This window comes from Lepidochelys kempii, chromosome 8 (assembly GCF_965140285.1).
Source record: "Lepidochelys kempii isolate rLepKem1 chromosome 8, rLepKem1.hap1, whole genome shotgun sequence".
Lineage (NCBI taxonomy): Eukaryota > Metazoa > Chordata > Testudines > Cheloniidae > Lepidochelys > Lepidochelys kempii.
Genome location: NC_136387.1, coordinates 45829777 through 45845427, shown reverse-complemented (window position 1 = coordinate 45845427; position 15651 = coordinate 45829777). Strand labels below are relative to the sequence as shown.

At 36.4% G+C, this 15651-nt stretch overlaps 1 protein-coding gene and 1 long non-coding RNA gene across 7 annotated transcripts in view; one reads left to right on the top strand and one right to left on the bottom strand.

Moving 5' to 3' along the window:
* The window catches only part of DNM3 (dynamin 3), a 298280-nt gene that overhangs the window by 124753 nt on the left and 157876 nt on the right, over positions 1–15651 (top strand). For all 6 annotated transcript variants that reach the window (XR_013636160.1, XM_073356327.1, XM_078854046.1 and 3 more), the window contains one exon: positions 1237–1350. Coding sequence is in view for 5 of the 6 variants with exons in the window: in XM_073356327.1 (XP_073212428.1) it covers positions 1237–1350 (114 nt within the window). In the remaining variant the exon portion in view is untranslated. The remainder of the gene's footprint in view (positions 1–1236; positions 1351–15651) is intronic.
* Positions 7536–14180, bottom strand: LOC140916538 (uncharacterized). Its single transcript, XR_012160545.1, has 3 exons — positions 14136–14180; positions 13619–13836; positions 7536–7917 (listed from the first exon to the last, which is right to left on the bottom strand). It is a non-coding gene; the product is annotated as an uncharacterized LOC140916538 (long non-coding RNA).

The following is a 15651-nucleotide window of genomic DNA, read 5'->3' as shown; positions in this document are numbered from 1 at the left end:
CCCCCCCCACACTATTCCTCAGATGTTCTTGTCAACTGCTGGAAATAGCCCACCTTGATTATCACTACAAAAGGTTCCCTGCCCCCTACTCTCCTGCTGGTAATAGCTCACCTTACCTGATCACTCTTGTTACAGTGTGTATGGTAACACCCACTGTTTCATGTTCTGTGTGTATATAAATCTCCCCACTGTATTTTCCACTGAATGCATCCGATGAAGTGAGCTGTAGCTCACGAAAGCTTATGCTCAAATAAATTTGTTAGTCTCTAAGGTGCCACAAGTCCTTCTTTTCTTTTTGCGGAAGCAGACTAACATGGCTGCTACTCTGAAACTTTTACTGAACTAGTCATAGTTTTATCAGAAAGCTCAGTGGACCTTTGTACTCATACTTTCTTTAAATGTCTCTGCTGACCTGTCCTCTTCCTTCCATTTTGCCACTTGAGTCCTGTTATCCCTCCCCAATTTTCTCTTGCTCTCCATTTTTCCTGCATGATTTTCCTCTTAACCTTAGCGTTGGTTTCTATACTCCCTTCTCTCTCTATTCTTCCATTTTGTTTCCCTTCTGTTCTCTCCAGTCAGTCTCATTTTTCTTCTTTCTCTGCATCCCAACCTCCTTTTTTCTTTCCTTTCTGCTCTTTGCTCCTTTCTTTCCTCCTCTGTTTCTCTTGTTCCTCGCCTCTATTCCCTTGCCTTGAACTCTCTACTTTTCTGTTACTGCTTTTTTCTCTGAAGGGTAAGGTTTCCAGAAGCCACTGACTGCTCCAGAGAGGAAGTATGGTCTGGTCCTAGCTCACGATTCCTACTCCATAATTGACCTCCCAGATCTAAAAAAATAGCAGCATCAGAGCAGTGAAAGCAACCATCCTTTTTATACCTTTTGTTTTTTGTATGGGTTTTCACAATGTGTTTCTACACTGCAAGCAAATAGTATCGAGATCACACATCTGTTATTCAACCGTATACTTTATAGTATATATACATGAGGATAGACCTTAGGCATCTCTTTTCCCTCCAAGCCCCCTCCCCCACAAAATTCATTCTCTTCTATATTGCTTTTTTCTTGTGGTCGTCAGACCCTGTGGAAATTATATTCCAAATTTGTCAATGACTGAAAAGCGCACCTTTTATTGGTAAAGCAGTTTTTTAGTCAAAAGAATGAATTTAGAAAGCGAATTGTGCTTCGTGAATGAGTGACTGGCAATTAATACATGTCTGTTGACTTACAATCCTGTACAGGTGATCCGGAAAGGCTGGCTTACCATCAACAATATCGGCATCATGAAAGGGGGGTCCAAGGAGTACTGGTTTGTTCTGACTGCAGAAAGCTTGTCCTGGTATAAAGATGATGAGGTAAAGACACAGTTCGTTTGCAGACATCAGTCACTCTGGTATTCATTCACAGCTCCTAATGTTAAGATTTTAACTTTGTTTATACTGAATTTGCATTTAGTATGTATTCTCTCTTGTAATCTAATTTAGCACTTCCTTAGTGTGATCCCCGCTCTTGCAGTTCTCAGTATTTCTTCTGCTTTAAGATCCGACTGAAATTTCTCTACCAACTTTTTGGGAACACTAATTATTTACTCTAGATCTTTAACGCTTACTTCTTTTAAGAGTCAAGATAAGAGAATATACCAGACTTTTCTGGTTGCTATTAGCTGTTTCATTTGGATTTCATTACAGTTAATGTGTAAGTTAGTCATAAAGTGTCAAGTTGTTTTCCCCATCATCATCATTTCATCCTGGAGCTTCTTTGTAGACACTGGGAACAGTGCAGTATTACTTGTCTGTGGCTTGTTCTTCCATCAAGCCCAGCCTGGTCACATTTGTGCATATGATGTCCTGCCATCTAGTTGGTTGTCAGCTTCTAGGTTGGAGTAACCTTGGTTTTCTTTGCTTTTTCTTATGATTGTTATTTCCATAAGCAATTAAAATTAGATATATTTTGTAATACAGCTAGGCTTTTGCCTAAAGTTGTGAAATGTCTAAAATGAAGTAGAAACATTTCTAGTAGTGTTAACTAGATTTTTCAGCTTGCCGTACTGATGATCAGATATAAAGGTACCTTGGTAAGGAATACCATTGTTAATATGAATGAATTTGTAGTTAACAGGCAAGAGCTAAAGAAGGACATTCCTATAATATGATATTCAGACTGTGTCCTCGTTTGAACCTGTTAGATAGCTTTGGATATTGACTTGTTGCGATCCAGCCTGCTTAGATGTGATTGTTGGATTTCTAATGGTCTCAGCAGTGACATAAAGATGTTAGAAAAACGTTTTTGCTTCCATGCTTGAGGATGTAAAACTACCTAAATATCCAGGCTTACATTTTGAAACCCCTCACCCCCACTACTCTACAGTAGTCCTGTTCTTAATTTTTCTTAAATAAATGTTTAAGTATGGGACTCTTTGTTCTGTGCTTGAATGTCTTCAATTTAAAATTAGTAGGGTTGACTGAAAATTTTCCATCGACTTTATTTTCAAGTGAAAACCAGGTCTTCAGTTACACACAAATTTTCAGTGTGTGCTTTCTTCATATGTTTGTATTTTCATCTGAAACTGGAACTTTTCAGCCAAAACCCAAAATGTTTTCAAATTTCAGCAGTTTTCAGTTGGAAAGATTTTGGGTTTTTCTGAAGAAAATTTCATCTTTGGCAGGGGGAAAATGTTTTTCTAGCAAGCTCTAAAAAGTCAGTTTCCAACGTTTGTCTTGCTCGTTGTTGTCACTGTTGCCTCCCTTAATTTTTTTGTTTTTACTTTATTAATATTATACTTCAGCATCCTTGCTTCTAGACACACTGGGTAGAAATCTTACAATGCAGTTTCTTTACATGTAACACATTGTGTCAAGGCCTGGCCCCTGCAACCACTGAGTATAGTGCTTGCTGCCACAAGTAGTGACTTTAGTAGTAGTGTTTGCAGGAGCTGGTCCTTATTTTTAATCCCCAATTTTTGCCTCAGATCCCTAAATGGCCCCCTTCAGGATTGAACTCACAACCCTGGGTTTAGCACGTCAATGCTCAAACCACTGAGGGAGTGGGGAGGGATAGCTCAGTGGTTTGAGCATTGACGTGCTAAACCCAGAGTTGTGAGTTCAATCCTCAAGGGGCCATTTAGGGATCTGGGCCAAAAATTGGGGATTGGTTCTGCTTTGAGCAGGGGGTTGGAGTAGATGACTTCCTGAGGTCCCTTCCAACCCTGATATTCTATGATTTTGGGATGGATTCTTCTAAGAAAATCTACTGTTAATTGACTAAGTCCGTTCTTCATGCAAGGGGAAAATATACAGAATATGAATTAAGACTGTAGCCATGTCGGAAAGTATATATTCAGAAGTTATTAGACCCCTTAAGTTGCTTTGAAGGCTATGATTCATTTTTATTGAAGCTGATGAGACTGGACTGAAAATGTAATACCCAATTTAATGTATTTTTAAATGTCTTAAGTAATGTATGTTTGCAGTTTGTAGCCATCTTGGTCCGAGGGTGCGAGAGAGATGAGGTAAGTGGGGTAGTATCTCTTATTGGACCAGCTTATGTTTGTGGAAGGGTCCAGCTTTTGAGCTAAGGAAGAGCTTTATAAAGCTTGAAAGCTTGTCCTGTCCATCTACAGAAGTTGATCCAATAAAAGATATTGCCTCACCTACCTTGTTTTGTAAGTCACATAGAGCATTCATATTTTCAATTTCCCAATACTTTGTAGGAGGTGAATTCAATACATTTCAGACTTGATTATGGAGCAAATCTTATGACTATATTAGCTATTTAAAACACAGTAAAGTTGTTTTTTATAAGGTAAGTAGAGATATTTCTCATAGCAGGTTCAGATGGCCTAGGTTAATATTTAGGAAGGCTATTGCTTGTTAATTATAACTGAGGGACGGACTTGAAGACAGATTTACTGTTTTCTGCAGTTTGTTCTTATGAACTAATCATAATGACAGATGAGAGAAGCAGGAAATTTTTTGCTTTCACTGATTTTATTCCACTATGACAATGACTGAATATATTTTTTTATTCTTTCTGTTAAGAAATAAAGGTCTGGGTTACTTTGTGGTCTAAATCTTAATAAAAGAACATTATCTCACTGCCTGTACCTGTTGCTGTTGGCCCATCCTTGGCCTACCATTCTCTTGAAAGAGCATTCTTCAGGGGAATTGAAACCTTTCTTTAAAACAAGCATGGAAATAACAAAGGGACATGCTTTTAGGAGGGCACTGTTAAAAACCTATTTTTATATTTCGATATATATTCTTTTCTATGAGTTACTGGTAACAAGACCGGTAACCTATGATTAAGATTTTTCAAAAATGTCAATGAAAAAAATTATGGATCTAACTTAAACTGACAAAAGCAGGCATTTTAAATGCTAAAATTTCCACTCTGTCTATAACTTGTCGTCCTCTGCTTAGATATTATAGCATGCGCACAACAGAGGTGATATGCTATTGTGAGGTCCCTAGAAGACCCATGTATGACAGATGAGGATGAGCAAGGCTAACCTGGAATTTCCTTGACTTTGATTAAGACTTGTAGGAAAGTATCTTCAGTGTAAACATATAATTCTCATTAATGTAATCGGTTGTTACCTACTTGCTTGAAAAGAGGATCATTGTTAATAAATCAGAAGGAAGGAATTGAGGACTACAGTGGAAACTTATGAGAAGGCAGTTTTGTCTTCAAAATACTGCAGGGATGTTGTTTGGGTTACTTTATTATGAGATCATAAAAACAGCATTCAAGAAATCAAACTTATGGGTGTTTTTGTGAATGTGCAAGTTTGAAAACAGGCATGTTGTATGGCATTTTAAAAATTTCTTTGAAGAAAATAGAGTGGTGGTTAATACTCTAATCATAATGTAGAAGTTACTGAAACTCCTACAGACCAACATTCTGCATTATATCATGGGGAAATTCTGTTGTCTTTGACTTGTGGTAACAAATCACTTGTTTGGTTAATGATGACGCCAGAACTTCTCTGTGGAACTCTATAGCCTTGTATTATATGTCAGCCTTCTCTTTATTCTTATCATACGGAAGGCCTTGGCATATTATTGAAAGGTAGTGCGGTTAAATTAACCAGTCTCACTAAGTGCTGTCTCAGGTACTTAGAAGTACCTTAAAGATGGTTGGGAATTCTTGAGTCTTCTATCTGTGTTCAGTGGGAGGCTTCAGAGTTCCCGAAAACGCTTTTGGAAGCGTCTGCTGCTGTACTGCATTAATCAAGACTGCTTACTGAGCTAGAGCCTGAGAACTTGTGAAGGGTACTGAGCTCCCTGCTTGTTTGATGTTCCATGAGAACAGTTAAAATCGAGGACGTGACCATTGTGGTACTTAAAAGACTAGCAGCCTGCTTCACAAGAGCAGGAGATGTGAGCTCTGGTTTCCTGAACAAATTATGTTTTGTTTCCCTAAACTTTCTCTTTAGTTTCAAATGGATATGTTATTTGTCACTTGCTGTCCTAAACTATTCATTATGGTTGCTGTGTACTGTTGTATTTCACCCAAAGACTGGTGGCCTTCAGCAGTGTATGAAATGATTTCTGAATTTAGGGATTTGAATTTTGAGTAGGCTCTTCACAGATGAGCACAGTGAAAGCACATAAGGACGTCACTTCCCCTTGTGCCTCCTAAGCAGATGCCAGTCACTACTGCAGTCCTTGCAGATGCGTGAGCACAGTGTCCATGTAAATCTAGTCTATGGCAGTGTTAACCTCTCCAGAGGGGGTGAGGAGAAGGACCCATGGTCCCCCTATTGCTACACTAAGCAGCAGAGCTGGCTGGCCATGGAATCAGTGTACATTGCACCCCATTAAAGAGTGTAGCAGCAGCTGTGCTCTCCCTGTATGTCAGGGAGCTCTGAATTATATTGTGCCTTCTTGGGGTACAATGCCTGCTGGGACAATGTAGCTGTGCAGCTCCTCTAATGTAGGCATGTGCCCATAAGGAACAATACTAACCATGCTTTGTATAGTCTGGGACTTGTTTTGGGATGAAAGGCATCCGAAAAATGTAAGCAGGTATTGTACTCTCCTGCTATTTGAAGAAGCTTTATTTGTTGGCTGTGGGCCTTGTACTAAAGAACCCATGGTAGAATTTATTTTGAAGTAACTTACTTTGGCAAATAATGCATTTCCGTAAGAATGGATTTCAAAATTTGTTGTCCCACTTGCATGGATAAGCATAAAGCAATTTATTTCTATGGGTCTTTATTGATATTGTTTTGTTGCTGTTCAAATACATGTACAGCATTTTTAATCTTAATGATCGTTAAATGAGAATCCGAGGAATAAGGTCTTTTTGTACTCCTGGTGAAAACAAAAACATGAGTTTGATCAGTCTTCAGATACTAGGAAAAGTTTGTAGAAAGCAGAAGAACCTTGCTTGTGTGAGTGACTGGAAGGTCCATTGTGAATTAGGCCCTGCAAACACTGATTTATATGCTTAAAGTTACTCAGATGAGTAATCCCATTGATTTTTAAGGGGACTATTCGCCTGTTAAAAGTTAAGCATGTGTAATAGTTTGTGTAGGTTTGGGGTCTTATTGAACAAATGAGTGCAAGGTTAATGCAGTCATTTATTTGACTAGTTTTAATTAGTACAATAAGTTATAACTTGGATAGTCTGCAGTATATTTTGTAAAAATAGTGAAGTCTTAGTAATATGAGTTAGCTCTCCGCTATTATTACTTTGCCAACAAGGGGGAAAGAATGTGGGGTTTTGTGTTCAAATTCTAAGGTTTGTGGATAGAGCAGTGAGAATTAACAAAGTTCTGCTGCAGTGTGACTTTGGAGAGGGGCTGAGGAGAGCCATTCTCCTTTGTGAACCTAATGTTCTTTACTGCAGACAAAAGGATGCACTTTGTAAAAAATGTCCCATGTTTAATATGACACTGTCAAATCCTGTATTCTCTGGAAACCCAAAACTTCCATCAACTTCACTGGCACCCTTTGGGGTACAAGGAATGCAGAGTTGGACCCTTGGCTGAGACCACTGAAATTTGACTTATTTCTTCCCTTTATTTACAAAATCTGTATTTTTTTTTTTTTTGGTTTCCAAATCAAATGCTTCATTTTTTTAAAGACAAAAATGCTGTCAACATTAGTGAGGAAATGTGTATTATTAATTTAACTTACAATTGAGCTACAGTCGTAAAATAATGTGCGTCTTGTGATGGAGGACAGAAAATGAGTGAGGAAGTGGATTTTTCATTGTTCCAGAAGGAAATAAAATCCCACATACTAAAGAGGGGAAAAATATTCAGAAATCTTATGGTGTCCTTTTTAATAGCATTTACTAGCCAAAGAATAACTTCCTCTTTTTGTATGATCAGCATGTATACAATTAATTTTGCATGATCTAATAAAATTCGAGTCATTCATGTGCTGTTATCAAAATATATGTGAGAAATGTATTTCGTCTTCCCATTTGCAATGGTGCCACAAAGCAGGGTACAAGTAAAATTCATGGTTAGTGAGTTAATCAGAACAACTAGGAAAAGAGTACTATTGAAAGCACAGTAAAAATTTCAGCAGTGGGTTTTATTGTATTTGATAGGCACCGTTCATTTTACTCTGGGTGGATTTCAATATGCTGCCCAAGTTAATAATAAAAAGTACACATGAGTTAATTATTGAACCAGCAGACTTAAATCCGAAAGTGACTCTTTGCTGTAGCTCTTGGTGAAGATGCTATAGTCTGTCAGAGCTGATCTCTCATTGGCTGGTTGTCATTCAGGCTGGGTTGTCATGTGACTGCCTGTCTGTGCCTGCTGTACAGGTGAGAGGATGTTCTGCACAGCAAGTGTAGACAGGCAGACACATGACAACTCCGTCCAGCCAGTCCCTTGGATCCATCAGGGGGTCCTTTCCTCACCGGCTGATAAGAATCAGTCTGTACCATTCCAGATTTGGGGACTTTGTTGGGGGGAACACAAATAACAGAATTAAACTTTAAAACATTCGGGAGCTGTGGAACAAGTACGACGTTTGACTTTATTCAGAAAATATGCATTTTACATCAGTTATAATTGTGCTGACATGCATATGGGATAGGATTTCAACAGAATGGTCACATTAAAATTGTTAAGAAGAACAATGACTTAAACCATGGTTTATTTTAAATCCAGTTCATACAAGCGTTTTCCCAGATACTGTACTTGCACAGCGTGTAGTAATTTAACCAGATGTTTTTACTCTTCTTGGAAACACAGAAATACTGAAGTTCAAGATAAAGGATATGTTTATACAGTAAATATTTTCGAGGAACAGATAAGTACCATAAACTTAAATACTGAAAACAAAACCAAATAATTCTGTATAGATGGAAGCAACCATATGTAGAATGTCCCAATAAAGAATATTCTGGAAGGAGAGAGAATGTGTGTGTGTGTGTGTAAAAATTTATGTGAGGCTTTTGCTTTGGAACAATCAAAAGGAGCATATTTCACTAATACATTGTTTAGCATATAATTTTAATTCCTATTCCTTTCAAAATGTGTACTTTTTATATGTGAAAACCAAAATAAAAGAGCAGTCCTGGGCTTAAAATATAGGTCTTTCAATTAAATGTAGGTTCTGCTACAAAACAGAAATGTGCAAACAAACACCTTTCCTACAAAAGGTGTTGCTTTGCTGAAATGTTACACATGTAAAGCACCAAAATACACTTAGTGAAATTTGACCTACATTTGAAATGCCTTTCAGTAAATTATTGATGTTGCCGTAATTTGAAAAGACATTTAAACCTCAAACATTGGTTTCTACTAAAAGATTTTTAAAGAGAAAGCTATATCAACTTTTATACAAATTAAAGTACTCTGTTTTAAAATACTTTTCCTTAAATCATTGCTGTTCATTTCTAGTATATTTAGATGTTTCTAAAACATATGTTGTATTTATCTGAAAATTGGTCGTAAAAAGGCCTGAATTTATCAAAGGCAAAAGCAAATATTTTACAATTTTAAAATATACTATATAAATAATTATAAATTATGTTACATCATGTAATAAATTTGATATAAATCTGCTGTAGTGTTCTGGTGCTAGTTACTAGATTTCTATAAAGCAAACTGACACATCTATAGATAATAGATCAGTTTGAAATTTATGAATCACCAGTCTGATTTAAATTTAGCAAGTTGGAATTAGGTCTATTTTTTTAAAACTAAAAATTACAATACATAAATAGCCAAGTCAGATATGACATATTATGTCTTAAGCCTTTTCCCATTCTAAGCCAATGTACATTTATTGTGGTAAAACACAATAGTTAAAAAAAGCGAGTTCCAAGTGAAATTAGAATTGAGTACTTTTGCCCTCCTACAGCTTGACCATTTTAAAAGGAAACTTAAAGAATAAGATCATAATGTGGACTAATCAATTGCTTTCATGAAAAATAAGTGACATATCAGTTTTAAGAGCAGTGTTTCTTTGGTCATTGAAAGTTTCAGCTGCTTTAGTATGTAGACTGGGTGCTCAAAATCTTTACACGGCGGGAAAAATTAGCTGTGTTTGATTTGATATTGTGCTTTCTTGGAATGCCAAAACAATTGTGCAGTAAAAATACCCTCTGGGAATCAATAACACAAGAACGTGTAGACCACATTAGCCTAGAATATGGACTAGTGTCTATGAGCAGGTATTGGGGTGCCTGAGTGGGGAGGAAGGTGTTATGGGAGAGTGGCAGTTGAGTTGATTTGTGTTTTGTAGTCAGTGATTATTGGCCATACAAAGGGAGACTTCATCAACTAAAATGGACTGAGGGTTATAAATGTAGAGTTGATGCAAGTGTGTTTTGCTCTTTATATTAAGCAGTTCATTTAGTACTCCATATGACTAGTCTATTATTGTCAATTAATAAGTATACGTTATTAAAGAGACACCCGTGGTATTACAAAGATCTTGCGCTGAACTGATAATAGTACTTCTAAAATGTGGCTAAAAATTTCTTTGTACGATATACCAAAGGGCACAGTAAACTATACGATTTATTAGGTAAATATAGATTTTAAAGGTATTATGGAAGCATAGAAATATTTTGAATTACTAATAGTGAGTAAGGAAAAGAAAATTCAGAAACAGAAAGTAGGTTTCTGTGCACATATATTAAAACATCATTAATAGGTCTGATAACTGTGAGTAGCTGGCAAATTCAGAGTTAAGACAGAAATGTATTTGTAACTCATTTTATGCATATTGCAACTACTACTAGTCTTTGTCCAAGTGTGTGGTTTTAGATAGTTTATACCATGTAGCACAAAATGCAATACTAAGGCACGTTGGAGTGAATTAAGAAGTTTTCCAACCTTAACTGTGGTATTTCCTGTCTCTTGCAGGTTAAAGCCTTAATATTATTTTAACTTGGAATTTTTTATGCAGCACAGTTCTAGTAAGTAAAACTCTTTGCAAGTCATGGTGAAGGCTATGTTCTTGGAGAAGGAAAAGGTGGTATTCCTAAAAGGGAAGACTTCATCTAATTTTTATTTTTAAAGACTAGAAATTAGATCCTCTAGGAAGTTGGTGTCTTTTTTATTTATTCTGCATTCTGATTAATAGATTTGATTCCCCACCCCCATTCTCATCACCTTTTACCATTTAAAATATAGAGACGTTTGAAAATGCTGGTATTTGACTTTTTTTGTTGTTGTTGTTTATAATAGTTCCCACCGAGCAATGATACTTGGGTGGTCTGGAGAAAAGTGTATGTGTGTGCGCTGAGAAGGTAGTATCTTTTAGTCTTCCAAAAATATGGACACATTAGTCCTACACAATGCGGGAGGGGGAACATACTGACAAAAGATTGAACAATATCTGTGACTCTTTTCCATTGTAAGAAACGTTTTGGTTTTTGTCTTTGGATGCCTTTGTTTGGATTTATATTTCACTTCTGTAAGGTCAAGAAATGGCTGCCTTCAATTCCTGTGTGGGTCTCCCTTTTGAAAATTAAGGAAGCAGTGTTCTAATCAGAAAGCTTGAAAATATTTCTTTCCCTACCCTCCCTCCATTTAGTTTTGTTTGATGTAACAGATAAGGTGTTTGCTCTTAGAGAACAAAATAACTGATCTGTCATACGGCAGTATTGACTTGTTGGTGGTGAAATGGTTGTACATATTTTAATTTGCCATTTCTGTTGTACTTTTTCTGTTAAAATCCAACTTTTTTTTTTCTCAAATCAGATTATCCACTGCATGCAACAGATTTGAGTACAGTGTTGGGTTGAATTAAACTATGTCCACACTGTAAATTTCCCACTGAACACAATTCATATTTCTCAGTCATCATAAACCTTAGTGTTTTATCCTTGTTCTTGAAGAATCTGTATATTGTGCGTGTATGAGTATTTTAAAACTGTACTTTATAAACTCATTCCCCCCCCCTCCCCCCAAATAGTCTTTCACAATAAGTTTCAAATCAAGTGTTGGCAACAGAAAGAAAGAAACATACTTTTTCCTGACTGGTTAAGATCAAGAAGAGTACGGTTACTCAATTCACAGAATGAAACTCTTTTGCTGTGCTGAAGTAGATATTTCCTTGCTCCTTAACAATACATTCTTTCTTTTCCTATCTATTGCTTTGTGTACTGCAATCTCCCTCCCTTTTTCCAAAACTCATGCCAGGGGTCATCCCTACCACCACCTTCAGCCGTACAGGCTAAAAATGTAACTTTGAGGAGGAGAGGTGGGAGTAAACACTTCCTAAATACAGAAAGGTCATTTAACATAAAGATTAATTCAAATAATAGACTAGAGAAGAGAAACGCACCATTTCCATATGCCATTCATCATCTTTTCCTAATTACAGGAGTTGTCTCAGGCTTTTTTAATTTAACATTATTAGCTTAATTAAATGGTTCTAATTGAATAGATAAAATTTTTTCTTGATTTGTGATTCTGGTCTGCAAGCTCTGAAAGCTGAAAAATTGACTATAAAAAGAAAAAGGAAATAGCTTGCGCAGGGCAATCTCTTTCCTTTGGAATTATAACTAAGTAATTTGTCTTAATGTAAACCAAATATTCTAAAACCTAAAATTGTTCCTACCACTTACAATATAAACCATAAAGCTTTGCAGAATTGCCATGCCTAAAACACCTCTCATGTGAGAAGTGAGAATAAAAGATTAACATTTGTATGAATTCAATTTCACTCCTTTGTCTTTTCATGTCTCTTCTGATTTTTCTGTTAATAACTTTGCTTTTAAATGTGTTACTACTTTAGTGATCAGGACTCTAAAATACAAGAGTGAAATCGTTCTTGCCACACTGTAATCTGTTAATAAAAAAATAATTTTGCTCCAAAAATAATAATTTGTTGTGAAATAAAACCAAAGAAGGTGGATAAAGAAATTTTTTTAAATTAAAATACAGTAGCTTAGATGGGATGGTAGGGGAAATGACAGAGAGAATTCTCACTGCATAAACTATATGAAAACCCATGTTGGGAGTGTGAAGTTAATACTGCATGATAGCAGCTCCTCGGAAGGGTTTTATTGAGCTTTGAAAGAGCCCTTTAGAAAGGTAATACTATATATATTTATAAAAATCACACCGCATCAAGGTTGCTTAAAAATCCCTACTTATACATATTGCAAAAAGTAATTGTAATGGAGTTATTTATAGTTCTTTTGTTTGTAGTATACTCATTCAAAATCTTCATATAAATAACAAGCATCATATAGAAGGGAATACTTTTGGGCTTTATTTTTTTATTTTATTTTTTGGAGTTGCAGTAGTTTGTTACCAGTATTAACTATCTGGGAGCTGACTCTGAAATTCAACTGGTATCAAATTGCAGTCCAGACTTTTTGTATTATTCTCTCCATGGGGATTTCATTCAGCCTGAGGGCTTTTTTCCCCTACCAGGACAGCTGGAAACTCACCAAAGAAAACTTCTGCATTCGTTTACAAATTCCATTTTTATCAGTGGGAATTGAGACAAAGTAACTTATCATTCTGAATGCAAGAAGAAATATCAGCAATACGAAGTATAGACAAGAAAGCAGCAACCATCGTTTTGTGCTGGGCTCTTGTAAACAATGCACCGACATGTATTGTGACATTAAAAGTTAGTAGGGTTATTTTTTCATTTATTGCTTTGCTATCTCAGCCTGTACTCCTAGGGATGATTTCCTTTGCCAGTCCAAGATTTCAATTTTCTAGCTGGCAAAGCATCTTGCTATATTTAGCTGTCACTTTTTCTTTTTTTCATCAACGTATATTGCATATATTTTCAAATATCTAATGAAGCTTCAGCTTCATTTCAAATATAATTACAGTTTTGTCACGACCTTTTATAAATAAATCTTTTAGAATGTGTAATATTAATATTCACACATTCTTTGCTAATATTTTTAACCCTATTAATGCAGAAATAATTTTGTTAAATTGTCATTAAAATTACATAACTCATAAGAAGTTATTTATAATTAATATTTTTATCAATTTTTCAGAATTGTTTTTAATTGAGTTACACCTTACATATTCATAGCAATTGCTACAGTCTACAAAACTTAAATTTACCTTCTTAGTTTGGGGAAAAGTAAGCTTTATTTTTAAGTAAATACATGAAAATGACTGAACTTAGTTATGTACACCTCTCGATGTAATAGATATAGATATACCTCTCTTTTTCTTGCATACGTTTTAGTAAATCACCAGAGCTCCATCTGTCTTGCAGTGATGACTGGAAGAATGGGGGAGGGGAAGTCACCTAGGTTCGCCAGGTCACAGGCCAGGTGTTCTTCAAAAGTAGGCCTTACCAGAATGTCTTCCCCGCATTATTCTGGAGTCCTCCTTTCTCAGTGTCCCTTAGCGTTTCTTATTCCCTAGTGTGTAAAACCTGTGAAGAAAAATACTGTATATGAGATCTGAAAGGAGCAATAATGGTCTTCTCCTTGGCAATAGCAACTGTCGTCCCCCAAAGTCCATGTCGTTGCTTTCCCTTGCCCAGTCTAACCAATGTGCAGACTACTGTACAACAGCATTGTCCTGAACAGGTAGTCTGAACACTGGGGCGACGGAGCAGGATCTCCGGACGCTTCTATTTATTTATTTTAAATCCTCTTTTAGTCTTTGGGAAAAACTGCCTTCCTGTATCAGGGTTCTGCTCAGCTTCCCCTCAAACTCTGCAGCACTCACTGAAACACACTGAAGTGCTGTGATTTCCAGTCTTGACGTGGCACATTTGCAGCAGACTGGGGATCTGGCAATGAATTTAGGACCAGGAAAAGAGGGAGGGTTGGGCCTGAGAGTCCATATATGGGATGATGTCACCCTAGGGAGGTTTGGGTATGCACTGTGCCGCTGGTGAGACCGCTAGAATTGCCTGCTCTCAGACATGGGTCTGTGTATAAAATGGTACCAGATGTTTTAGTGTAATGTTAAGCAGTCATTTCATCTTCAGGCCAGATTTTTTTCCTCAACTGGGCAGGAAGTGGGCCCCACTATGGAAAAGCTGTAAAAAGTCAAGATGTACAGTTTCACTGCAGCCAACAGAGAGCGAGTTAATGTAGAAACAAAACTTGCTGTTCTGTAAAGGCTGCAAAAACTAATATGTGAAAAGAATTTCTTTCGAGAAGCTAATGCAATATGCCAGTGATTTTGATTTTCTTTAATAACTCCAGTTATGCTTTATATTTTGATGTTTCAGACTAAGAAAGGGCAAATAGGTTCTTTCTTTTTTTTTTTTTTTTTTTTCTTGGAACTGTCACTGGCATGCAGGCTGCTCTAGACTTGAACAGTAATTATAGCTACTTCCTGAAAGTGAAGCCCCCATGAAAAGTCTGGAGAAATGTTCTTTGTCATAGCCTCTACATGAGTAATTAGTTCCACATGTGGCCTTCCTATTTCCCTTCAGCTATTTTGGCTGGCTGGCTGAATACTTTGGTATAGCTCAAGACTTAAAGAAGCTTTAAAGTTTTCATTTCAAGCAGTCACTGTGAAAATAGCTATTTCTGGTGTCATAATAAATTGCTTCTGGTAGATCAGTGCTATTAGGCCTGGCATTGTTTTTCACTGGTAACCCTGCTGGTCCCATTTTTTCTTTTAATGGTACTTGATGGAATTATCCTGCTAAATTTTATCTTTGATGTTTACCAGATCTATTGAGTTTTGCCAAGTATGACTTTACCGTAGATTTTAAGATATTCCCCCCACAGGGATCTACCCTTGTTCTCCTGCCGACTTTGTTGCCTGTTGATTCCAAACGTTTTACTTCCTTTGTTTTAGAACAAGGACAATGTCGGATAAAAATTAAGATTTATCTGTAAATTCAGCTTGCGAACTCTTCTTAAGTCAAACATAGGGAAGATTGCAAAATAGGTTTTAAATGCAACCTACCTAATCAATGCCACTAACTCTCTTTCTACATAGATACCTTGTTGATATAACACAAATGGATTAATATTAAGTCAATATTAAAAGGTATATTTTCACTAACGTCCTAAATAGCTTTTGAAAGAAATTGGTTGGTAAATCTAAATACATACCCCATGAATTCTAACATTTGTTGGATTGAGTAACTCTGCTATGCAGTGAAATATATGCTTTGCTATAGTGTCTTTTACACCAAAATGTCAGAAAATGCTTCTTGGGTGATTGCAGTGTCTTTAATACAAGTAGCATGTATAGATACAATAAAGGTACAATAGTATCC